The sequence below is a fragment of the Hylobates moloch genome, unplaced genomic scaffold (genome assembly GCF_009828535.3).
Source record: "Hylobates moloch isolate HMO894 unplaced genomic scaffold, HMol_V3 SCAFFOLD_12, whole genome shotgun sequence".
In the NCBI taxonomy this organism is placed as follows: Eukaryota; Metazoa; Chordata; class Mammalia; order Primates; family Hylobatidae; genus Hylobates; species Hylobates moloch.
The window spans coordinates 75,160,888-75,187,665 of record NW_026652287.1 but is presented as its reverse complement, the minus strand read 5'-3'; the positions used below and the strand labels follow the sequence as shown (position 1 = coordinate 75,187,665).

General features: G+C 34.2%; 1 protein-coding gene across 2 annotated transcripts in view; it reads left to right on the top strand.

Moving 5' to 3' along the window:
- The window catches only part of CAPS2 (calcyphosine 2), a 120,129-nt gene extending 94,423 nt beyond the window's left edge, over nt 1-25,706 (top strand). For both annotated transcript variants that reach the window (XM_058425884.1, XM_058425885.1), the window contains 9 exons: nt 4,043-4,161; nt 5,600-5,676; nt 7,540-7,694; nt 12,245-12,364; nt 14,967-15,063; nt 18,253-18,360; nt 19,606-19,703; nt 22,055-22,135; nt 25,178-25,706. In XM_058425884.1, the coding sequence (XP_058281867.1) occupies nt 4,043-4,161; nt 5,600-5,676; nt 7,540-7,694; nt 12,245-12,364; nt 14,967-15,063; nt 18,253-18,360; nt 19,606-19,703; nt 22,055-22,102 (822 nt within the window). In that variant the 3' untranslated portion in view covers nt 22,103-22,135; nt 25,178-25,706. The remainder of the gene's footprint in view (nt 1-4,042; nt 4,162-5,599; nt 5,677-7,539; nt 7,695-12,244; nt 12,365-14,966; nt 15,064-18,252; nt 18,361-19,605; nt 19,704-22,054; nt 22,136-25,177) is intronic.
- Nucleotides 25,707-26,778: the final 1,072 nt, after the last annotated feature.

Genomic DNA, 26,778 nt, shown 5'->3' with positions numbered 1-26,778 from the left:
CAATTTGGTGGCCAGTTAAGGGAGAAGTATGGGTTGAGGAAAAATTTTACATCTTATACTTAAATACACTGTACACTATACATATGGCACTAAGCCTGCCTCTTGAGATCTAGAGAAAATCAGCTATTTCACATTTCCCATTTCACAACCTGCAGAAGAATGTTTAATGCATATTCCAAGTTTAAAGTTTGAGCTGATGTCTCCAAAAATTTAGTGTAGTTTATGATTTATTCTCACTATCCTCATTCCATATTTCTTTGAAGTAGATGTGGAACTCTGTTCTTTTTTATGATTTCCAAGAAAGAAGGAAGAAAGAAAGAAAGAAAGAAAGAAAGAAAGAAAGAGAAAGAAAGAAAGAGAGAGAGAGAAAGGAAAGAAATTCAGCCAGCTACGTATAAACCACATATGTTATGCTTTGTGTGTGTAGCAGACATTTTGAAGGGGATATCAAAAGAGGTTCACATTGTAGCATTGTAAGCATTTTACACTTTATTAGATATCCCTACTCTTAAAAATACATCCCTTGACTATTTCCCATGGCAAAAGCACTCTTCTCCATTTTTCTAACTCTTCCACCTCTTGTTCCTCCCCCCAATCTTCTATTGTTTTATGCAGAAATATTCAACTCTATCCCTCTTTTTTTTTGGTTGGGGTGTTCTGTTTTGTTTTCCAGATGTGGCTGTGGCACTTGCCTTTTCATATCTATATGCCCCATTAAGTCTTTCTAAACACTCCTTAAAAGAAATTTTGGTGCCAGTTTTTAAGATAATACATGAATGTGCACATGTGCCCATAGATGCACCTGCATAAAAGTGAAACCATGCCAGGCGCGGTGGCTCACGCCTGTAATCCCAGCACTTTGGGAGGCCGAGGCGGGCAGATCTTCATGAGGTCAGGAGATCGAGACCATCCTGGCTAACACAGTGAAACCCCGTCTCTACTAAAAATACAAAAAATTTAGCCTGGCGTGGTGGCAGGCGCCTGTAGTCCCAGCTACTCTGGAGACTGAGGCAGGAGAATGGCGTGAACCCAGGAGGCGGAGCTTGCAGTGAGCCGAGATTGCGCCACTGCACTCCAACCTGGGTGACAGAGCGAGACTCTGTCTAAAAAAAAAAAATAAAAGTGTACCCACATATGTATTCACTCATATGCACGCATATATGCACTGACACAGACTGTACCCTTAGGCACACATGTAAGTATACACACATATGCTTCTATGCATAACACTGTTACACAGATCACATATTCTTAATTGCTTAACATAATAATTATTTACAGGAGACTCTGAATCTTGTCATCCTCAATCTTACCCTCCCTCAACTAAAAAGTCAATCTAAACTGCTATGTTCTACTAAGTGTTCTGCCCAGATTATTATAATCTAAATCCAGGATAATATTTCAGTTTATCACTCATAGTTCTCCATCTTCCAATCTGAATTGCAGATTCTTTGGCTCTTCCTTTATATATCTTCTTTTCTATCTCTGGTAGTTTTTTCTTTATTTCTTTTAGGTTTTTGTTTTATTTTTCACGCTATCAGAAGATCACTCATTTCTCCAAAACCTTCCTAATTTCTGGGTGTTATTCTATTATGAAGATCTAAAAGATTAAAGACTGAAAGAGTCCAAATCTGAACATACCTTCTCTGTTCTTTTAGTGGGCTTAGTTTTTCTTCATAGTCCTGACCTTATAGTATATATGTATATTTTTATCTATTCATTATTTTCTCTGACATGACGCTATAACCCCTTGAAGGTAAGGACTTACCTATCATGACCACTACCATGTTCCTAGCAACCTGAAGAGTGACAAGTACTTAGAAGACACTGAATACATATGTATTTAATGAATGGATTTAAATGTGCTAAGTTGCAACTTGTACAAGTGCCTAAACCATTCTTATTCCTGAGGGATATTTTTAATATCTCTATTTTTATATTAAAAACATGAAGACAAAGCAAACATCATATGTGTCCAGAATTTTAGTCAGCGAAGACTGGATGAAAGACTAAATAAGTGCAAAAGGGCCATGTTGGATATACGCTAATTTCCATCATGCTGACAGTTATGGTGGTGCAGCATCTTGCTAGCTGGTTTTCCAAAAGGCTTTATTTGCCAAATGCTGGGGAGGTGAAATATTTGCCCACCAGGAAAAAACACAAAGCTTTAAATTTGAAGTATAGGTAAATTTTGCCAAGTTTTCTGGTCAAATATGTTTAAATCTTGAACTAAAAAAATTGAGAATTCTCTTTTCAGTTTTCATCTTACCTTTGTTTGTTGTTGTTTTTCTTTTTAAATTGAGACATGGTCTCGCTATGTTACACAGGCTGGTCTTCACCTCTCATAACTTGTCCACAAGCTATTGTTTGTCCTTTGGTCCCGTTCAGCAACCAAAGGGAATCATTTACAAAACACTGTCTGGTCTTCCAGGCCCATTCATTTACAACCTCCCCCATTTCTCTCTCCCCAATGAGGAGGATAGTTAAGTATCAGCCATTTGGCTCTTTGAGTTTTCTTTCTTTTTTCTCTTTTTTTGGTATGACTCCCATGCTTATACACGTTAATAAATTTGTTATGCTTTTCTCTTGTAAACTTGCCTTTTGTTACAGAGATGTGGGCAATGAGCATTATGATGGGGAGGAAAGGGATCACCTCCTTCCTACCCCTACACATACATGTTTTTGGTGTAAACAATAACTAGTCCTCAAGTAAGAAGACTCCATGGTACCATTTGTCACACATAGTTTATCCTAGATTGACCTGGTAATTAGAGTGACTATCTGTATTAGCTAATTGGCTTTATGTGGGGGGAACTTTTCATATCTTTGTGACAGGAGGTGGTTTTGCACTTAGAGCAAGGTGCCTAAGAAAGTTAGGCTCCCACCCTCTCATGGAAACTGGGAGATAGCAGTGCTCTCTCCCTTGATGTTTACACTCAAAGAGTGGCTCACAGGTCCTTGAAAAAGCCTTATCTAGGTCATAAAACTGACAACAGGCTTATCTAATTTTCAGAAGTATTTGTATTCATTTCAAAGAGAGGAGAAAGTACTTACATTGTAATTACAAATTCTGTAAAGTAAATGTGCTGAGAAAATGGAGGGGAGGGACATCTTTCCCTTATATTCAGCAGGCAGAATTAAGCCTCTATTTAAAATTTGTATTTGTTGCCAGGCACAATGGCTCACACCTGTAATCCCAGCACTTTGGGAGGCCCAGGCAAGTGGATCACGAGGTCAGGAGTTTGAAACCAGCCTGACCAACATGGTGAAACCCTGTCTCTAGTAAAAATACAAAAATTAAAAATAAAAACCAGCCGGGCATGGTGGTGGGCACCTGTAATCTCAGTTACTTGGGAGGCTGAGGCAGGAGAATTGCTCGAACCCCTGAGTCGGAGGCTGCAGTGAGCAGAGATCGTGCCACTGCACTCCAGCCTGGGCAGCAGTGCGAGACTCCATCTCAAAAAAAAAAAAAAAATTGTATTTGGTATTTGTCCTTACACTGGCTTTGTTTTTTTGATCAGTTCAGAAATTAAAATAATCATTTTATAACTTTAGTTTGAGATTTTTTTGATAGGAATTTTGTGGCTGAAGTTTTGATGTTCTAATTAGATTGAAATTAGGTTTTATAATTAGGCAACATCTGTCATCAAAAGTCCACCTGAAAGAGTATGAGAAATCTTCACAGTTCTTCAATTTGTGTTATGTCATTCTGTGGGCTAATAGCTCTATTTAGGGAGGTCATAATTTAAATTAACTTATTTGTTCTTTTTTCCTCTCATTCTCATTAAACAAACTGAGTTTATTATATTGCTGGCTTTTTTGTTCACATGGATTGTTAAATAGAAGACTTCTGAGATTGACAGAGATATTAGTTTCTTTATCTGTATAGTTTCTCCAAATACATATAAGCATTCTCCAAATACACTTTTTACCCTTATTAAAGTATATCATGTCACATTAATCAAAATCTATTATTTTAAATTGATGTTAGTTATATTTTATTATATACGTTCTAGCTTCATTCATCTGTTCATTTGTTTAGGGTGCAACTCTGACATTTTTGAGTTCTGATCATCTCAGCCTTCCAGAAAGCATCAAAGAAAACACATTGCTTAAACTCCGAATCACAAATATTGATCAAATAGCTTTGGATTCTCTCAAGTAAGTTAAATATGCATTTGGCAATTTGAAAGTAGGTGAAAACACTATTTTTAAGTTATCTTAAAATGACATTCTACTACAAGGTATTTATAACTTCGTTAAGGTTTCTATTTTGAAAAAACAAGCATAGCTACGTGTGTCTATTTTATGTACTATCTTGTACTCAAATACACTTCATATGTGGGAACAGTTATAATCAAATATTTTAAAATATTCAATTTTATGTTAAAGATACCTTATTAATTTGCCTTTGCTGTAACACTTTTATTTTACCAAATATTACCAAAAGGAATAAATTTTAAAAAATAGGATATCAATACAATATTATAACAATTTTTTCACATTGCTGTTATGATTTTTTTTAGTATCTAAAAAAGTCTTAGGGTCCCATATGCTTACAGTATTCATTGATAAAGTGCATAGTGGAAAATTAGTTCTATACATCAAACATTGCTTTTAAAATGAATTTTTTCAATAACAGGAATATATATTTTGATTTTAAAAACATATTCCTGTGATCTTATGTATAATATATATTATATATACATATTATATATGTATTATACCTTATATTACATTATATATAGATCTATTATGTATAGATCTATACATACATGATATGTACAGATACATATATAATATGTATACATAATATATATTATATATATATATATATATATACACATTAGAGGCTATATCCTACAAACTGGCTGTAAGGAAGCCTGTGTTTCTTCATCATTTACCGTATTGCTAAAAATGAATGCATTTGAGGGGGCTTTTAAAAATAACATTTGTTCATTTTATGCTTTGCAAGGTAAAATTGCTTTTAAATTTAATAGTTTTAATTAAATATTTAAAACATTAAAATTGTTACAAAATGAATGTTGGCCAGGCACGGTGGCTCACTCCTGTAATCCCAGCACTTTGGGAGGCCGAGGTGGGTGGATCACAAGGTCAAGAGTTTGAGACCAGCCTGGCCAACACAGTGAAACCCCGTTTCTACTAAAAAATACAAAAATCAGCTGGGCTTGGTGGCAGGCACCTGTAGTCCCAGCTACTCACAAGGCTAAGGTGGGAGAATCCCTTGAACCTGGGAGGCAGAGGTTGCAGTGAGCCAAGATTGCGCCACTGCACTCCAGCCTGGGTGACAGAGTGAGACTCTGTCTCAAAAACAAACAAACAAACAAACAAACAAAAACAAGCAGTTTTACAAGTAGTCCTTGTAAGATTTTAAGGATTTTAACTCTCAGTTTAATCTTCTTAGGCATCAAAGCAGCAGACAGAGTTGGGACTTGATTAAATTCTAAGCATTCTTCCAAGTTTCAGAGTTTCTTTGAGTCTGGAGCAGGGAAGAGCTTAGAGTTTTTATACTCAAGATTGTAAAATAGAATATATATATATATATTTTTTTTCATCCCTGTGACCATATCAATTGCAGAACTGCTTCTATGGAACAGGAGGATGATATAATCATTCAAGAAACAAATGATAGGCTGGTCTTCAAGGCAATTCAAGGTATGTGTTATTACTATACTCTCAAGTACTTTGAATTTTCAATCCTTTTTTATAATCAGTAAAACAGCATTTTTCCAGACGTTTCTCAGTGGCACTTGATTTATATTTACCCTTTGCTTATTTAAAAAAGTATATACATATATATATATATATATGTATATACTTTTATTGGTTGGGATTTCTAAACGTTTTAAGATTTTTCTTACTTTAATGGTCCTAACTAACTAGTATTATATGAATTATAAAATTAAGTGTTTTAGAAATTACTAGATAATATGGGTTTTACTCATAAACTGAATGAAATGTAAAAGTAATTTTTGTAATATAATACTTGTCTTATGTACTAGATAATATCCTGAAGAGGTTTGTGGTGTCCTAGTGTAAAAGAAAAAAATGCTAGACGGGGAGCCAGATTCATGTTTGGACTCTGTTGTTCAAGACACAAATGACTTTAGAGAAATCTCTTGCATCTCTTTCTTCATCTCTAAAACAGGGATGATAATACTTCTCATATTAAATTTCCAGGGTTGTTGTGGGTAATAAAATTAGATATATGTCAGTTTTGGATACTAAAACATTTTCCAAATTTGGGAAAATGCAGTATAGTAGACTCGATTAGAGAGTTACTCTGTTGGATCTCATAGTATAAAATGGAGAAAGATATTGAACAAGCAATCACAGAAATTAACATGTAATATATGGTTTTTTTTTTGAGAGAGAGCCTTGCTCCGTTGCCTGGGCTGGAGTGCAATGGCACAATCACAGCTCACTGCAGCCTCAGATTCCTGGTTTCAAGTGAGCCTCCTTGCCTCAGCCCCCTGAGTAGCCAGGACTACAGGTGCATGCCACCACACCCGGCTAAATTTTTTTTTTTTTCTGTTTTTATAGAGACAGGGTCTTGCTATGTTCTCCAGGCTGGTCTGGAACTTCTGGGCTCAAGTGATCTTGCCACCTCGGCCTCACAAAGTGCTGGGATTATAGTCATGAGCCATCACACTTGGCCTAATTTGTGAATTTTCATGAATCCTGATTTATCTTTTAAAGATAAGGGGCTCACAGTAAGAAGGCAAGAAACAGATTTGAAAAGTTTTGTTTGGACTCTCAAATGTTCTTGATGCCAAAGTGTGTAAACAGTTTTCTCTATTATATCATTGTCAATACAGTATTTGTCACAATTGAACTTGGTGACTTTTTTTTTCTCTCATGTATTATATCTAATAACTGCTTTAGTAAAGTTACCAATCTATTCTTAAGTAAATATGGTACAAAGTGCATTAAGTGAAATAACAGCTACCAAGAGAATGCTAGGGATCTAAGCAAATAACCTCTTATGAAATATATAAGTATAGGATAGAATTCAAAAGCCTTGATGCTATTTTGTATACAAGTTACAATTTGAAGATTTCAAACTATTTTTAAAACGTTGAACTGATAATTTTTGGGTGACTTGCCTGTCATTAGTTTTGTAATTCAGTTGATAAAAACTAAGAAAAGGAAAACAGATTAAAGATATGGAGTGGTTAAAGAGGTTGTCTATGCAACAAAATCTAAGATTTTATTTGTAATATTTAGGTTATTCTCTTGGTGATAAAGTGAAACTGCATTTTTCTGTTTTAAAAATATAACACTTCCACCACACAGTGGTGCTATAGTTCTGGCATATTTACATGTGATTTTATGTTTAATCCTCTTGATTAAAAACATCCTATTTTCCAAAGTCTTTTGTCTTACATTTGATTTGTTTGAATATTCACATTCCTTATTTCAGTTATATCAACTTTAATTTTCCTATGAAAGATAACTGTGGCTTTATACATTTATGCATAGGAACAATTTGTTTTCATCTCTCTTCTTGTTGAACAGATGTGCTAAAAGAAAAACTACATAAAAGAGGTGTTCGTATTTTGACTGGATTGGGAAAATACTTTCAACAGTTGGACAAGGAAGGAAATGGACTTTTAGATAAGGCAGATTTTAAGCAAGCTCTAAAAGTGTTTCACTTAGAAGTGTCTGAAAAGGTATGTGCCACAGAAAATTCTCTGAAGCAGATAATATGCTATTCTTAGGTGGCATTATTCACTGTTCTACTGAAATTTTAGTTTTTATTTATTTTCTCCTTCTCTATGCCCTTTATCAGTGTTAAGCTATCAGGTTACAAGCCCTGTTGGCTTTTAAAGTTTAAACATTGCTCCATCCTATATTTATAAAGAGCTTAATAACCAGGCATTGTGCTAAGCTCTGAGATAATACTCTGTACTCTCAAGATCACCATAATTGAAGGAAAATGAACATAAAACAAAATATGTATTCAATGGAGAATGTTGTTGAAACACCATGGGGTAGGTACCTGATTCCAAGACAGGTTCTGGGGAAGGAGAATAAAGATCATGGAAGGATGCCTGGAGGAGGATACATCTAAGCTGAGTTTTGAAGGTTGAGGAGGAATTAATCAGACAAGGGAGAAAGAGGAGTGTGAATCAGACAATGTGTATTTTATGAAAAGGAGACACATATGTGAAAGCTTGGAGGGGAAGGGAGTGTGGCCTGTTTCTGACACTGCAAATGATTAATAATCTTCACACACACTGTTCCCTCCACTGTGAATAATCTACTAGATCTTTGCATGCTGGGTTTTCTTAGCATTCAGGCCACAGCTTTCTCTGTTAAGAGCATTACCCTGACACTTCTGTCTAAAGGAGCACTCCCATCTGATCCTTGGTCCTTTCTATACCAATTTCTCATTTTATTTTTTTTTCATGCCACTTTGTAAGTATTTTCTGGCTCTGCCTGCAAGTAGATCATTAAGTCTCATCAGGGTGGGGACCGGAGTGTTTTTGTGTTCCTGCTCTTTTTCTAACATCTGAAATAGAACCCAGCATATGGAAAGTTAAGTAGATAATGCATTAGTTTGAATTGATAAATTTATGGAAGGAAGGAAAAGAGAAGAATGGAGAGAAATGTCTGGCACATTAAAGTCTTGCATGTCATGCTAAGAAGGTTGGATTTTATTCTAAAAGCATATGAATCACGTTTGTCTCAAGGATTTCAGATAAAGATCTCTTGCTTTGTTCTCTTTTGCTTCAAATGGTCTTGTCACAAGATGTGTATTTTGTAGAAAGAACACTGTAAATTGAACTTAGGACATTTAGGTTCAAGTTCTAGCTTTACTATTTGAACTGTATGATCTTGGATCAGTCTTTTAACTTCTTTGATTGGGGGGCTCTGCCTGAGCAATCCAGAAGTAATTGTTACAGTTAGAGTTGCTTGGAAGCTCAAATAAGAAAATTACACGGGAACCTGCCATATCAGCTGTACAATTCTGTGCCAATATCTTGTTGCCTAACATTGTTCTGACATACCCATCTTTTTGGTTTTTATAATGTTTAATCTTTTGCCCACCTAGTGATACATACTAGGGATCATCTAACTTCCCCTCTTCCTTTTGTAGATTAAAACAACAACAACAACAATAACAAAACAGCAATAGGAAATTAGAAAGCCTTGATGTCTTTGCTTACAATCACATGAGTGTGAATAGAAAAATAGCACAAACTGTGTTTCCTCTGCTTTCACACATTAATAATCAGCACAGAATACTTCTGCAACCAAATGCATGTGGGGGTTCCACCTATACCAAGCAGTAGAAATCCAGTGGATAGCCTCTAATTCAATTCAATTCTGACATTATCTACCTGGAGATAGCCTCAGATCCCACAGGGTGAGATCTCAGTTCTACAAGACAACCCCTGCCCCCAACACACTCTGCATAGAACACCAGTCACAAATTTGGGTCCCTGGAACTTGTGATCAACTAATTTCAAGTTGGGGGTTCCCACCACCTCCTACTTGGGTTCAATTAATTTGCTGGAGCAGCTCACAAAACTCAGGAAAACTTATATTTACTGGTTTACTCTAATGGATATTACAAAGGATACAGATGAAGAGATGAATAGGGCAAGGTATCGGGGAAGGAGTGCAGAGCTTTCATGCTCTCCCTGGGTGCCACCCTCCAGGAATCTCCACAAGCTTAGCTACCCAGAAGCTCCCTGAACCCTGACCTCTTGGCTTTTCTATGGAGACTACATTGGATAGACATGACTGATACATGCACAACTGTGTAGAAATGTGATTGGACAAAAGTGTATGACCTAATACTGATAGACTGAAGGAGGAAACCCAGCAAGGAATGCCTGTTCTGACTCTTCTTGGCCTCTGTGTAGCATTCCTTCCTCCATGGTGGGGGCAGGACCCCTTCTGAAATGGGAGTCTTATAGCCTACAATTAGACAAGGTAAGTCAGAGAATTTTTTATGGCTAGCTCCAACACAGAAAGGCAGGAGACGATTCCTGCCTTGAAGAGGGAAAGGAGCAGGTGAAAGAAGGGCAGGAGAAGGTCAGAGAGAGAGAGACAGAGAGATTCCATTTTCTGAGGCCTAAAGTGCCCTAACATTGTAATAAAAGTGTAACAAGAACAAGGAAAAGCAATGGGAATTATGAACTGGGCCTATGGATGAAAACATATATAATATATATATATATATATATATATATATGTATATATATGTGTTTGTGTGTGAGTGCTTGCGTGTGTGTGTATGTGTTTATAAAATCACACACAAGTAATAGCTGATATAGGACTAGAACCCAGATAATATGTTCCCATCTAGTACTTTTTCTGTATCATAACAATACTTCCCTTTTTGATTAATTTGCTAAATTGTTATGATTAGACCTAGGAACAAAAACTACAGTAATTATATAAGACTTCTAACATAGAGAGAACATATTATGAAAACATGAGCATGCTTCCTCCTTTTCTCATATATTTTAATATTTTATATTTTTTCTGTAATATCACTGTAAACTGCTCATGCAATGATAAGCATATACAAACAGCTCGAGAAGAAGAACTTAAGAATCACTAATCTAGGTCTAACTTTGAAACAAGAATGTTTGTGGGAAGGCATAGTCAGCCATTCTCCCTGATTTGAGATTAAAAAATTGATATGTACCCTAAAAAGCCTAATTTATATAGAGATACTATCGGTGATTTCCTTCAGCTTTTTTAATGTAATTATTTTCCATTGTGTACCATATCTTTGAAAGAGTATATATATGTATATCTCTTCAGTATATATAAATATAAATATGTATTTCTTGTTGTTGACAATTATGTTAAATTACTCAATTCTTGAAAATTATTTCTTTTAAGCTTTAAGAAGTATCTTTTAATTCTAGCAATCCATGAATTGGATGAGCAAATCGGTCTTCTCCTGTACATATTACTCATGATTTTAAAGGTCAAGCTCATCTTCAGTTTAACTGCACAGACACTTAAAGCCTGCATAATGTGCAGTAATTATGATAGACAAAGATGTATGGGGTTGTTGAGAATTGAGGGAAGGCAGGCATCTTTAGCTTTTGTTTTTCTAGTTAAAGTTTTATTTGAAAAAAATAGAAGGTAGTGGAAGATGATATTTTTTGAGTACCTATTATTTGCCAAGTACCTTGTTAGGTATTTTATCTACATTCACATTTAAAGCTAACAACTTGATTAAAACATTGAAAAAATATATTTACTTGAGTTTGAGAAAATGATGCTGTAATTTCTTTGTTGTCAAGGAAAACTATGTTAGAACTTTCTATTAAATAGTGCATTTGCTGAAGAAGTAAATGGTAATGGTAAAGTGAATAAACTGGCATAAGGGATTTATTCAAAATTATACCTCTCAGTGTAAATTACAGAATAACATTAGAGTCATTCAAATCTATATTTGCAAGCATGAAGACTAGCAGAAATATAATTAGTGCTTATAATGCCATCGGAAGCACTCCAGGGCCGGATGTGACTTTTGAATTAACACAGATAAAATACATTAAAAGTATTTAAATGTTCAAAACTGAGTAAATGGTAACCACACATACACAGACGCACACACATATCTATATATCTATAGGTAGGTAGATGTATAGATATAGAAATAAATTAAAGTTGAAAAGATAAATTTGTTACCAGAGCATGGGGAGAGGGGTGGTATACAAGGAAAATGGAAAATTGGTCAAAAGGTACAAGTTTTCATTACACGGTGGATTAAGTTCTGGGTGATCTATTGCATAGCATGATAACTATAGTTTATAATAATGTATATTTCAAAATACCTAAAAGGGAGGATTTTAAGTGTTCTCATCACAAAGAAATGATAAATATTTAAGATGATAGATATGATTGTATTATTCTATAATGTACACATGTATTGAAATCTCATATTGTGCCCTATAACTATATACAATTATTATTTGTCCATCAAAAATAAAACTTAAAAAAGATAAATTTGTGAGCTATTGTCTCTCCCAAATGGCTCCTAACTTTACAGAACTGCTCACCACAGGTTCCTCTAAATCACTTTTTTAGTGGCTTTGATTGGATTTTTATGTAGCTTCTTCAATTTTCTTATTAAATGAGTTATCATATCTAGGACTACAGAAGATGTAACAAAATACAACTAAGATGATTTTGTTGTGATGATTTATAACTTAAAAATGCAACAGTTATCTCTGATTATTTCCAGGATTTTGAGTCTGCTTGGCTAATTCTGAATGACAACGGCAATGGCAAGGTTGATTATGGAGAATTCAAACGTGGTATTATTGGTGAAATGAATGAATATAGGAAATCATATGTTCGAAAGGTAACTTTGTTAAGTAATCTTTCAAATTGTTATTTTTAATAGATTGTTAGGTTCAGTATTTTAAAACTTTAATTAAGTACCGTTTAAAATGTTTTAAATCTATTTACTTATAACATATGTTGGGTTTAGTAAAACAGAAAACAGGTCCATATGCATACAAATCGACTCAGAATGAAGCAAAATAACTTGTATTTATATTTTAGAAAAATACTATGAGAGGAAAATAAAATTTGAAATCAAATTTTGGTTAACAAATTACTAGCTCCATAAGTTGTTACCTCCATAAATGACTAGCTACGTGAATATATGTATTATAAAATATTCCTAAGCCTCAGTTTCCTATCTCATAGAGTTGGTGTAAAGATTGAATAAGATAATGCATATACAATTCTTAGCATTGTGGCTGTTCCAGTGTTAATACTCCAGATATTTTGTTTTAGGATGATGACTAAAAAATGTTTCTCTGATCTTTAGAATATGCATGATAAATATTAACTTGTAAATTAAAATAATCATGTTAAATTGGAATTAAAAACAGGAGTACTGACTTTAATAGGAAGCTATGTATTACTTGGGTTTTGGTAGCCATTTTTTAGAGCATACTTTTGAGCAATGTAGTTATCTTTTTTCTTTTGCATATGTACTTAATATTGAAATAAAGCTATTCTATATAATGTAAATAACTATATAAATCCCAAATAGAGAAATTTACTGGGCAAGAGACATAGTAAAAACCTTAAATTAGACAAATTCACCACATAATATTTATAAATGTGTACTTATTCGTACTTTCCATGTCCTTCCTGGTGATAGGTTTGAGAATCTGGTATAGAAATTGGAGGCTTGTCTCTTTCATAAATCTTGGTAAAGGGAATAGAGGGCAAGATAAATGTTATGCAGTTCTGTATGAGTTTGCTTGGGCTTCCATAACAAAATACCACAGACTAGGTGACTGAAATAATAGAAATTTATTGTCTCATAGCTCTGGAGGTTAGAAGTTCACAAACAAGGTATCAGCAGGTTTGGTTCCTTCTGAGGCCTCTCTCCTTGGCTTGCAGATGGCTGCGTGTTCTCTGTGTCCTCACATGGTCTTCCCTTTGTCTGTGTTGTGTCCTGCTGTCTTTTATTTATTTATTTTTTTGAGGTGGAGTCTTGCTCTGTTGCCCAGACTGGAGGGCAGTGGTGTGATCTTGGTTCACTGCAACCTCCACCTTCTGGGTTCAAGCGATTCTTCTGTCTCAGCCTCCCAAGTAGCTGGGATTACAGGCACACACCACCATGCCTGGCTAATCTTTGTATTTTCAGTAGAGACAGGGTTTCACCATGTTGGCCAAGCTGGTCTTGAACTCCTGACCTCAGGTGATCCACCCACCTCAGCTTCCCAAAGTGCTGGGATTACAGGCGTGAGCCACCATGCCTGGCCCTACTGCCTTCTTATAAGGAGACACCAGTCATATTGGATAAGGGGCCACTCTAATGATTTCATTTTAACTTAACTATCCCTTTAAAGGCCCTACCTTCAAATACAGTCATATTCTGAGCTACTGGGGATTAGGTTCAACATATGAATTTTGGAGGAACACAAGTCAGTCTACAACAGCTTCCATATTTCTGTGAATGCAATATTGTGAATAACCAGACTTGATTCTAGTTTTTACCCCACTACAAATGCAGAATGTTGCTTTGGGTAGCTTGTGTCTTTCTAAGTAGTGAATACTCTTCCCAATGAAATATTTTATGATATCTTATGATAGAGCCACACTGAATTAGAGGAATAATAACACAACTACATTTTAAAAAGTGTATTAAATTTCAAGAAATAGAGTAACATAACTCATTTAAAAGGTATTTCACTTTTTCATTGATTTTAGGGAGGAAATATTTGCTAATTCACTTCTTGAGTTAAAATATTCGTCTTGGCAATCTCTTTGGCCATTTGTACGTTTCATATGAATCCTAGAGCTGGAAGTTACCTGAGAGGTCTTTTACCCATCTCTTCAGTTTTCAGGGGAGACAGGCCATGGAAGTAGAGGTCAGGTTACTTTCTCAAGGTCAAGATGCCAGAAAGTGGTAGAACTTTAATTGAGTACAGATTTCCTAATATCTTGCTTCACTGTCTTTCCTCCTGTATTTATAATTGTTCTTTCGTATATCAGTATAGTACTTTTAAAATGTCTTGTTTATAGCTCAGAAATAACCTACTGTAAAATAGAAAATTAGATTCCTATGTCTAATAATTTTACTTAAAAAATAACATTTGTCAGGTCAGGCATGGTGGCTCATGCCTGTAATCCCAGTACTTTGGGAGGCCGAGGCGGGTGGATCACCTGAGGTTAGGAATTTGAGATCAGCCTGACCAACATGGCAAAACCCCATCTCTACTAAAAATACAAAAAATAGCTGGGCGTGGTGGCAGGCGCCTGTAGTCCCAGCTACTCAGTAGGCTGAGGCAGGAGAATCGCTTGAACCTGGGAGGCGGAGATTGCAGTGAGCTGAGATCGCGCCATTGCACTCCAGCCTGGGTGACAGAGCAAGACTCTGTCTCAAAACAAAACAAAACAACCAACCAACAAACTAATAATAATAATATTTGTCTGTTTAGGCCTTTATGAAACTGGATTTCAACAAAACTGGCAGTGTGCCTATTATAAACATAAGAAAATGTTATTGTGCAAAGAAGCATTCTCAAGTAATTTCAGGTAATTAATTCGGAGTTAAAATGCATTGGACTTTGAAAATGTTACTTAATAAAGATAATATCTTTATATTAATTTAAACCTTAGACTGAGGCCATTAGGGAGGAAATAAACTATGTTTTGAACCAGAAACTTAGGAACTATTTGCCTTTCTTCATTTAAAAATTCTTAGGTCTATTGCCCATACTCATTTGATTATTTGATATTTATTATCAATATAGAGCTCATTTCCTACTTAGGAGATAGTAAGGGATTTAAGTTAAAAATAATGAAATAGGTTTAGAAAATAGATAAATACATCTGCAGGTTCTCAGAGTTATTTTTACTATATCTGCTTATATAGTTATCCATACTTAAGGATTTAAGCAGAAATGAGGGAGTGTCTTTCTCTAGGGATGGAGCTATATATAGAATGAACATACAGATATCTATCAAAATTTGAGGATATTGTAAATTCCCTAAAGTAACTCTAGAGATTTGTATCTTACTACATTTTTTCTAACTTTTTAAAATAATTGTTTTATAAGTGCATGCTTTTTATAAAGAAAGTGTTTGACCACCACAACTCTCCTCTTTACATTTCCTTCCATGGAAGTCAAAATTATCATCTAGCATATATATTTCAGGTAATATATTATGAATTTTACTTACTCTACGAATTTTCATGGCTATGTGCGTACTATAAATATTTAATGCTTTTTGAAGTTTTTTTGACATGAAAGGTGCACTGAAGATAATATTATATAATTTGCTTTTTACACTCGTGAGTATGTTTTGGAGTTCTTTATATGTTAATCCACATTGAGCCACCTTATTTTTTATCTTGCATATATTATTCTTTTTATGAATCAATATACTATCATTTACCTAGCCATTCTTTTATTGTTAGATTTTAAGTTCTAATTATTGATCAACAACTAATGAAGCAATAAATGCGCTTATTTGTGACTCTTCAGGCCTGTTTTCTACTGCTTCCTTGGAGTGATATTAATACCTAGAATTACTGGGATGTCTGCATTTAAAATTTTAAGTGATACTTCCAAATTACATTGTAAAATGACTACATTAGATTATATGGCCATTTGTTGAAGAGTTATTTTCCTCCACAACTTTGCCAAAAAATTTCACTTTGCCAATCTGATAGGTTAAAAGAAACCCATTTTACTTGGAGTTCCTTCATTACTAGGGAGGTTACACATATATTTGTTTATTTAATGATCGTCCATCTTTAAGGAATATTTATTGACAATATTTTATGAATAATTTCTTTTCAACTTATAACTTTAATTCTGTACTGCTAAATACTATAGAATACTATTATTTTTAGAATTTTATTCCTTACTATTAAAAGAGATACACTGCAATTACTTTGGTTTCTTGTCATCATTAACCCTCATATATGGTTAATTTATTACTTTTAATTGTGAAATGAAAAACATGAGATTTGGTTATGAAGATTAAAGTTAATCATCACTGGATTCCAAATTTCTAATTATCTATTTCTTGTTGAAATAGTTTAATTTGCTTATTCATAACATTAAATAAACTACAGCCACTCTAAGAGAATTTTTAGTGTATGTTTAATTGTTGCTAGTGTATTTTTTCCTTTAAACACGTCATTATCTGTTTCTTTCTCTTAATTAGTCATACTAAATATAAGAACGAAATAGTTTAACACCATGTATTTTTTCTCTTTCTCTTTTCTCATCTAATAATATTAATTAGGTTGCTAAAATAGCTTCAGCTTTATTATGTGTCATGGAATTTTTGATGAGGGTTTTATTTTTGTTGTTGTTGGGAAAGCCTCTTTTGGTTTCAAAAATTCCATAATTTTTCTTTGTGTTCATATTAAGAATGACAACAGGTAAGCTAAATATTCCTAAATAGAAGAAAATTTGTCACTGTATTTCAAAGAAGAAAAAAGTACCCCTATTATTATTTATTATTGCAAATTATAATCTATTCACATGCCCAGCTCTCGGATATAGTTTGTTCACAATTTACAATTAATTTTAAGGTAAGGCTCTTATAACACATACAATTTAATTTTAACTATAGAAAATATTCCTTCTTAAATTTGCTTAAGTAATATATTAGAAAATAGTATTTTAAGGTTTAATAGAAATGGGATATCCCAAATGTGTTTCTGTATAATTGTTTTAGAAATATAACATTTTTTGCTGTAAATATTTTCTGGTCTTCGAGAGGACTGAAAAAAATTTAGTTATAGGTGATAGGAGGTAGATATTTCCTGGATGAGGGATATAAAGGAGGTATGAAATTGTTTGCTATTTGAAATATAAATTTGAGTGACAAATGTTTCCTCAGAAAAAAACTGTGTTAAAACTCCTCTGTTCAAAAGTATGGCTGGTAAACAAAGAGGGAAATTTCTACCAAAATTTATGTTTTTATATAGTTTGGATCTTGATTAATTTTTAGCCTTGACTAACATTCAATTAAAACTTCATATTATTATTTTATATTACCATCTCTACGTAGCATCATTATTCAGTCTTTTTACATTCAACTTGTATTTTATAAAATAATCACTTTTTCTCTATTTCTTATGTATGTTTTTAAAAGAAAGCAAACTTCTTAATATTCAAAGTAGATTTCATTCCTTTAGTTTGAAAGACCCTTTGCAATGCATTATTGTCTAAGTGCATTAGAGAACCTCTGGTTTGAGGGAAAACAAAATTAACTCTCACCTTAATTTTGTCCACCCTGTTAGACAAACAGTTTGAGTGGTATTCCCATCTAAGCCTGTTATTTAAAACATAACCTGACTTTAAAACGTTTTAGAGGGTCACATAGAAATTTTTGACCCTTTTTCTACTATTGTATATGGGCCTCTGTTTATTCTCTTTTCAGTGTTATCTGATCAGTCACTATAGCTTCCTTTCATCTGTCAATTCCTCTGTTCTTTTTAAAAATTTATGATAAAAAAAATTGTGTTCTATGCTGGGGTCCTAGAGATAGATCAGTGCAGGAGCGCAGGGGGCAGGGAAGGAGTGGCAAATCGAATGAGATGAAATAATTCCAGTTCATGTGTAAATAAATTGGCTGGTAGTTTGACAAAAGATTTCAAATTGCTGAAAGTATTTCATAAGATGATTAAGTATTCCTTTAACATCATCAGTCATTTCACTGAACTTTTCAGGAAACTGTTTCATACTCAGTACTATTTTACAGGCCATTCAACAGAGGAAGAAATCAAATCATCCTTTCTAGAAACATTAAAAGTTGCCTGCAGCAAGTCTGATGAAGTGTCCTATGGTGAATTTGAAGATTACTATGAAGGTTTAAGTATAGGAATAGTAGATGATGAAGATTTTGTTAACATCTTACGTACTCCATGGGGGATTTAGTCTTTAATAATACATATGTCATCAGCACTAAGCATTTTATTGGAGAGATGATTTCAATTTAAAGGATGATCAAACACTGGAATATATTTTCCTAGGACTTCCTTTATTCTGGTTTTGTTTATTTGTTTGTTTGTTTGTTTTTTTCTCAAAAATGTTGAATCTGGAAAGAGAGCTATGCAGAAAAATAGATGTAGGAGTGTGTGAGTGTTTGTGCATGTGTATGCCTGCTCACATGTCCATACATTTGTAAAGATGTCTTTTTGGTTTATTACTTATCTTGCGTATATTTTAGAGGTCATTTTTTATTAACTTCAATAGGAAAGTTACATCTGCATCAAACAATATGGCAGCATCTATTTATTAACCAAGTTTCCTGTCTTTTCACATTGTTTTTTGCTATCTCTTCCTCAGAATATATTTGCCACCATTGTCAATTTGATAAATTAGAATTGGGCCCAAAGCCAGTGAAATAATTCAACGTGTGTTTAACACATGAAAATGTTAAAGGATATGCAAAGAGAAATTTTTCAAGCAGTGTGATTACAGATGTTTTCTGTATATAGAATATTTCAAATGATGGAGGTTTACCCCATGATGCTCCTTTAAATACTGACTTGTCTTATAAATCTGTCTTCTAAATTATGTACCGTTGTTGGTTAAATAGAGCACAATGTAGTTATTCTAATGACCAGTTGTATTTGTTCTTTTATTCTGTTTTTTAACTGCAATCCTTTTTACCAGCATACAATTGCTATTGAGCAATATGAAAGGGAAATGTTCTCTATTAAGATGAATACATTATCTTATTAAAGAAAGATCCTAAAAGTATATTGTTGCATATATGAATCTAAGGAATAGTTCAGTAATTATTGCCTAAAATGTGAAAGCATATTTTATATCCTAAAATGAATGTATGATATTCTAAACATCTCTTTTAGTATAACAAACAATTGTAACATTTCCTTCTAAATATATGTTATTTAATAGTTACATGTATTATAATCATTCTTTCTAAATTCTTTGCTAGTCATTTCTTCCTGGGAATACAGAGAAAAGAGACAACTTTATGAGTTGTTCTCAACTTCATAATTTTAAATTTTCTATGTTAATATAACATAAATTAGAAAAAATAAGTGATTCAAAATGAAAATATTTACTTTGTAGAATATGACTTTAGACATACCACTGTATCCATCTATACTTGGCAGCAATATGAGAAGCCTGATACATGTGAACCCAACAAATTCAAAGTTGCACTTTTCAAGATTTGAGAAGGTACTAAAACTTAGTACTAAAATATGAGAGGGAAAATATGTGTAAACCTCTTAGTGCTATTTTCACTGGCTAAATTCTTTATTTCTTGATTTTTTTAAAAATTAGGTTATTAAAACAATATGCTAGAAGACATTTAGGCAGAAATAAGTCTATAACACTATTTTTGTCACGTATCTTTTTCTTGGAAAAATTTATCCAACTATAGACATCTTAAGCCCTACAAGTTGTTCTTGTTAAAAATGACTAATACTGGGGGTGCTCAATATGCATAGAGTGTTTTTCATTGATAATTTTTATTTAGTTCTTAAGTAACGTATTCTTAATGTTGGCATGTCATATTTTTCTGTTACTATAATCAGAAAATGTATAGTCTGTTATACTTTAAAACAAAAAGGGAAACTACTTTTGGAATGCAACGTGTTAACATGACAGCATACTCTTAGTATTAATCTTCCTAATATAAGCATTCACATGTGGTTATTTGTAGTAAATAGCTCTATCTATGAGATGTTTTTTGGTGTATTTTGTTAGAATTGGTGAAACAGTAAATCATTCTGCTTTTGGATTTGCCTCACTGCCTGCATTCTTCTTAGATTTTGGTATAGTAAAATCTGTTATTTAGTATTAAACTTAATAAAAGAGCATTTAGGAGAAGTGACATTTCAAACATCCCCAACACAACTGGCTTTTGAAATCCTATGCTTAATAGTCTTTGTAATTCTAAAAGACCTCTTGAAAACGTTAAAATATTAAATTATATGTTGTAATGCTGTTACATGAATTTTATAGTTATGTATATTTTATAGATCTCTATATCTTTGTAAGTTACTTGCTTGTATGCTATATAATTGCTTTCTCAGTTAACCATACTGTTTATGGAATTGTATATACTGATTTTTCTGTTTTTATATTTTAAAAATAAAAGTTTAGAGAATTTTAAGGAAAAACTCACATTTTATTAAAAAGACAAGGTATATTATATAGGAATTTTAAGCTAACTTTTAATGGAAAGGACATACATATTTGCATGATGGAGCAATTGCATTACAGTTAAAAATGTATGTCCCTGTTTTAAATTTTATAGTATATAAATATATGTGCTAATGAACCAGTGACTGCATAGAGGCAATCACTTAGAGTAATTCATAATCTTGATACAGCTGTAGATCATATTTTATTTTACATATTACTTTTGACTTCCAGTTTAAGTTGTTTGTTATCAAGTATTTCAGGAGAGAATTGTGTACATTAGGCTATGTTTACTGCAGATTATGTAACATGCTTTTATGAAAGTATAGTTTGTAGTGCTTGCAGATATAAAACATGTACCCTGATAAACTATAATCACTACTAGGTTGACCAGCAAGGACAAACATGAAAGTGCTTAAAAAAAAGAAATAGAAGGTAATGAGCATATATAAAACAAGCCAAGCAAGAGAAGAGCAAAAAGAATCTGCAGGGTGGACATGGATATATTAGTTTCTGATCATGAGAAGAAGCTCTTGTCATATCCTTCCATTTTTATTTTAAAGTTCTATAAACTTCTGAGGTAAACTGATTTCTTGGATGTACTTAATAAAGAATAAATGCTTCATATTGGAGCCACTGTGCACTTAATCATTATTTATTCTGCCAGTCAGTCGTTTGTACAGGGTGAGTGGCACTACCCTTGCAGTAGGCCAAGGCTCTGAGATATTCTAGATTTTTCTCACACTCTCTATTACCCACTCAGTCTCAGGTGCTATTGGTTCTTGAATTTATCCATTGGTTCTTTAAATCTCTCTCGTTCACTGTTTTCAATGCTTATGCCTTAGTTCAAATTCTTACCGCTTCTGTGTGTACTCCCTCTCATCAACTCTGCCTCCTTCCCAGTCCTGTTTCAACCCATTGATGTTGGAATGCCCTTTTACAATATACATTACTTCCTGAATAAAATTCTTCCCTGGTACCTCATATCTCTCATAAAAGTTCAAGCTCTGACCTTAACACATAAAACCTAAAAGATCTTGTTTTCTTAAGCTCATCTCCCTATACTCAGCTCACTCCCCACATTCTTCCAGTCATTCTGAACTATGTAACAGCTTTTAAAATGGATTGTGAGATTTCCAACCTCTGCGCTTTCATATCTGTTCTGCTACTTTTATCCAAAATTATTTTCTGCACTTAGTGCATTAAATTATTCATACTGATCTTCAAATACTACCTTAAGAATAATGTCTTCTGAAAAGTTAAATCAGACAAACTCTTGAATCTGATATATTGGGATCCCATTGACACCCTGGGTGTACCTTTACTCTAGCATTCATCACTTTCTGCTGTTCTCATAACTCTGCTTGTGTTTCTCTCACTAGACTGTAAACTTCTTGAAGATAAGAACAATATCTTATTCAGCTTTGTGATCCTGGTGGGTGTCTAGCAGTGTCTGACATGGGGTAAGCATTAAATCAATTATTAGTCGGCTGGGTAAATGTGTGATTTATTGAGCAGAAATTGTCAGGGTTCTTGTTTTGGAGCACTTTTGCATCAAAACACTTTAGTAGACTCCACATAAATAGTATGAACATGCAATTTTGTGCAAAATTCACCTATGGAAGCTGTAAGTTGCCCTAATAATACACAGAATGCATGTTCTAGCTGGCCATTTTTCCACAAAGCCTTACTGCTTAAGGGCTACTATATTCGCTTCCATTTTTTGGAACTCGATCAACATCTGATACTTAGCTAATTAGGCTTCTAAGCATAATTAATTCCATCCATGAAAATAGTGTGCTGTTAGAGCCTTAAAGGAATCTTGGTCCACCCATGGATTAGAAAGACTTCTGGTTGTTCGACTGATAATAAAGTAAGCAGATCCTGTCCTGTAATGTTACTGCTACTTCCTTGGTGAACCTTTCATGCAGAGTGATGGTTGAAGTCTCTAAAGGACAAACTGCTGGGATTGCACTGATTTTACAGAACAGGTTGTGTAAACTTTTTTGGCCTCTTCGCTAAGAAATATTTGTTTAACAAATGTTTATGTGGCAGAACTTATTCTCAAATGTATGTTATTACAACCTAGAAGTAAGGGATGGGGTAGCTAATTTCCACCTACCTCAAAGACTTTTTTGCAGAGAGGGCCATTGGTTACCTACCAAAAGGAACCTATTACTTGTGCATGGCTTAATTGATTTAAGTCAGTTCATAGCTGCAGTTCTCTGTTAGACACTGTAGTATGCATCACAGACCCAAAAATGGCATGGCATTTAGGCATATACAGTGCCTAAAGTAGTAAAGTTAAAGATTCAAATACCAGAAGTCCATAATTGATACAACATGGGCATAAACTAGGTGCAGCAGAGCATTTAAGACCTGCATATGTCATCCTAGGGGATTAATAATAATTCTCTATTCTGAAAACATATGATTTATTAGGGTATTATTGAAATGAAATGAATGTATTTTAATATAAAATACTGAAATGGTAAAGGATTTTGGAGATTTGATTGTATAAATTGTGAAAACGTACTAATGGATATACATTTTCAGATTTCTCTCTTTAATCTTATATAAGCTGATTTGTATAATTTTTGGATATCCAAGCAAAATAAAGTCATTTGGAAGGATTTGAAGAAGCAATTACCTATCCAGTGGACAAATTTTATTCAAGGAGAGAAAAAAATCAAGTCCCTTGTTGCTTTTAACTTTCGCTTTTATCAAGTTAGGATGGGACTTCCAAGCCATGTCTAAATGAATTTAATTATAAAGTGTAAAGATTCTCACCTTCACAAATACATGTTGAATTTCCTGGGAATTTTGAATGATGATAAAGCTGATATGAAACAAATGACAGTGTTTCAAGGAAATCGTGTTTCACTTATGAAAGTTGCATATTTATCTAGTAGCTGAAGAGTTTTATCAAGGAACTTTTTAGAAAGCATGTTATAAATGAAAAGGTATTTTGAGGAAGCATTCAGATGACCATCTTATTAAGAAAAAGTATGTACTTATATTAGTATTTTAATATAAATGATGTGGAATGGGCACAGGCTTTGAAATCACTGAATACTGACTTCAGACTTGAGCTCTTCTACAAATTAGTTGCATGACTTTGGGAAGCTATTGAGTCTCTACTTCAACTGCAGGTTGATGTGAGTATGGAATAGATATGGATATAACAGAGACGTAGATATAGATATAGTACTTACCACAGTCTAGCACATGCGCATGCACACACACGTATATATTCTGAATACTCTATTTCCTCTGTTTTCGTCAATTAATTAAAAGCTTTTCTTTTTTTTCCCTGATTATCCTGAATGGCAGTTATAAGAGCTGTTCTTTTAAAAACATATTTTTCTAGGTAGGAATAATTTGTATGCCACCACTTCCTCCTGAATTTAATAAGCCTCTCATTATTATTAATTCTCTTTCTTCAGCAGCGTCCACGAAAGAAAATCAAAACCTTGCATTAGGTCTATTAACTCTTTTCCTTCAAAGCATGTAACAAGGTGGCAGCTTAAAAAAGGAGTTAGTAACAAAATTTGTGTTATTCAGATTAACTGGAAAATGATACATACATGAGGCTAATTTTGTCTTTAAAGACCTTAGGCAGCATTGCTATTTTCTCTGGTGTACACACTAAGACCACTGATGATCCTGAATTCTGTAACATATGTTTTCCAAACACAGCTGCAATAGTATCTCTCATCCCATATACTCTTACATAGTGAACTTGACTTTGCATCAAGAGATGGGCTCTGTGTCCCCTCTGCTTGAATCTGGGTGACTTGTTAGTAGTCTCTTGCAGCCACTAGGTTGTGTCTAAAGTGATGCTATGTTACTTTCCAGACTAGGCAAAAAAAAATGCAATGTAGTTTCTGCCTTGTTTGCTGGGACACTTGAGCCACCAGGTAAGAAGTCGGACTACCTGAGACCGCCAAACTAGAGGGGCCACATATAGGTGCTCTGGTTAACAGCTAGAGCTGACCTCTCAGCTGAGAGCTAACCTCAATTGTCTACATGTAAATGAAATGTCTTAGGTTGATTGCACCTCTAATCAACACCTTACTACATTCATCTAAAAGATCCCAAGTGAGAACTATGCAGCCAAGCTCTTCTATATTCTTGTGAACAAAGTAAAATGATTGGTTTCAGTTGCTAAATTGTGCGTGTGTGTGTGTGTTTTCAATAGTAAGTAGAGCAAATCCTTACATAGAATTTGTGTGTGTGTGTGTGTTTACAATAGTAAGTAGAGCAAATCCTTACATAGAGTTTGAACGAGAGCAAGAATATTAAAAACATTTTGTCAAATATACTGAGGAGTTAATTAATATGACCCACAGTTGACAAATTCTTCTGCGATATTAAAAGAAAAATATTACAGTAAGTCTATATGATCTAAGTTGTGTGGAATAAAGTGATCTGATAGAATAAAAGAGAACCCTCCAGCTCAATTCCAATAAGTCAGGCAAGCTTTTTTCTTTGTTGTCTCACAGTCTGAGGCAGAAATTGTGAAGAACTACATTCAGAATCTGAACCTTACTGTGATGGTTAATATTAAGTGTCAACTTGATTGGATTAAAAGATGCAAAGTATTGTCCCTGGTTGTGTCTGTGAGGGTGTTGCCAAAGGAAATTAACATTTGAGCCAGTGGACTCGGAGAGGCAGACCCACCCTCAGTGTGGGTGGGCATCATCTAATCAGCTGCCAGCACAGCTAGGATCAAAGCAGACAGAGGAATGTGGAAGAACTAGACTGGTGTCTTCTGGCCTCCATCTTTCTCCCATGCTGGGTTTTTCCTGCTTTCAAAGATCAGACTCCAAGTTCTTCAGCTTTTGGACTCTTGGGCTTATATCAGTGATTTGCCAGGGCCTCTCAGGCCTTTGTCCACAGGCCGAAGGCTGCACTATTGGCTTCCCTACGTTTGAGGTTTTGGGACTTGGACTGGCTTCCTGGCTCCTTAGCTTGCAGACAGCCTTCACCTTGTGATCACATGAGTCAACTCTCCTAATAAAGTCCCCTTCATATATACATCTATTCTATTAGTTCTGTCCCTCTAGAGAACTCTGACTAATTCACTTACCTATCCGTGTGTGTGTGTGTGCATGTGTATGTGAGTTTGCTTGAGTAGGTTCTAATAGATATAGGCCCACCTAGAGTGGAAAAAGAAACTTTTGAGAGTTTCTTCTGAGACAGAGAAGGGAAGAGTGTTTCTGGTTCTGAGGGCATAGAGCCATGTTCCCTGTTTTCTGGCAGCAATTGCCTGGGGAGATCCTGGGCCCTCAGAGGAGAGTGTCTGTGTGGCAAACACCAGGCACCCAGGCTGTTAATCCCAGATATAACTCCCAGGTTTCAGAGATATCACCTTCAAGGGACCATAAGGGCTTGAATAATTAATTTTTTAATTCATACAGTTATCAATTTAACCATTTGTTCATTCAACACATATTTATTGTATAGTTTTATGAGACACTGTTCCAGGTTCAAGAGATATGTCCAAGAACAATATGCACAAATTGCCTGCCCCACACAGTTCAATTTATAGTAGTAGGAGATAGTAAGCAAGTAAACAAATAAGATAATTTAGTTAAATCATTTTAAAAAGAAGAAAAAATAAACAGTACGAGCAGAGAGTGAACAGGAAAGTTCTTAAAGGTGGTGACATTCTATTTGAGACCTAAATGAGGCAAAGTGGAAGAGAAAGAGCATTCCAGATAGAAGAAACAGTAAATAAGGCCCTGAAGTGTCGATGAGTTTGGTGTGTTCAAGGAAAAAAAAAGGTTCCCTAGGATGAAGAGAATGTTAGGAGATGAGACTGGGGAGGTAGTCAAGTGTTGGATCATATAAAGCTTAATAGTCCATAAGAAGGAGTTTGGATTTATAGTCAAAGCCCAAGGAAAAGCAGAGAAGTGCTGTGATCTGATTTTGTACTTTAGAAAGATCACTCTGAAAGCTAGCAGAGATATGGATTTGGGCTGGAGGCAAGGAGACCTGCTAAGGGGCTGCTTTCATAGTCCTGGTCTGAGATTATGGTAATTTGGACTAGCTAGGGTTTTAGCTTTGGAGACGGTGAGATGTAGTTAGAATTGTGATTTTA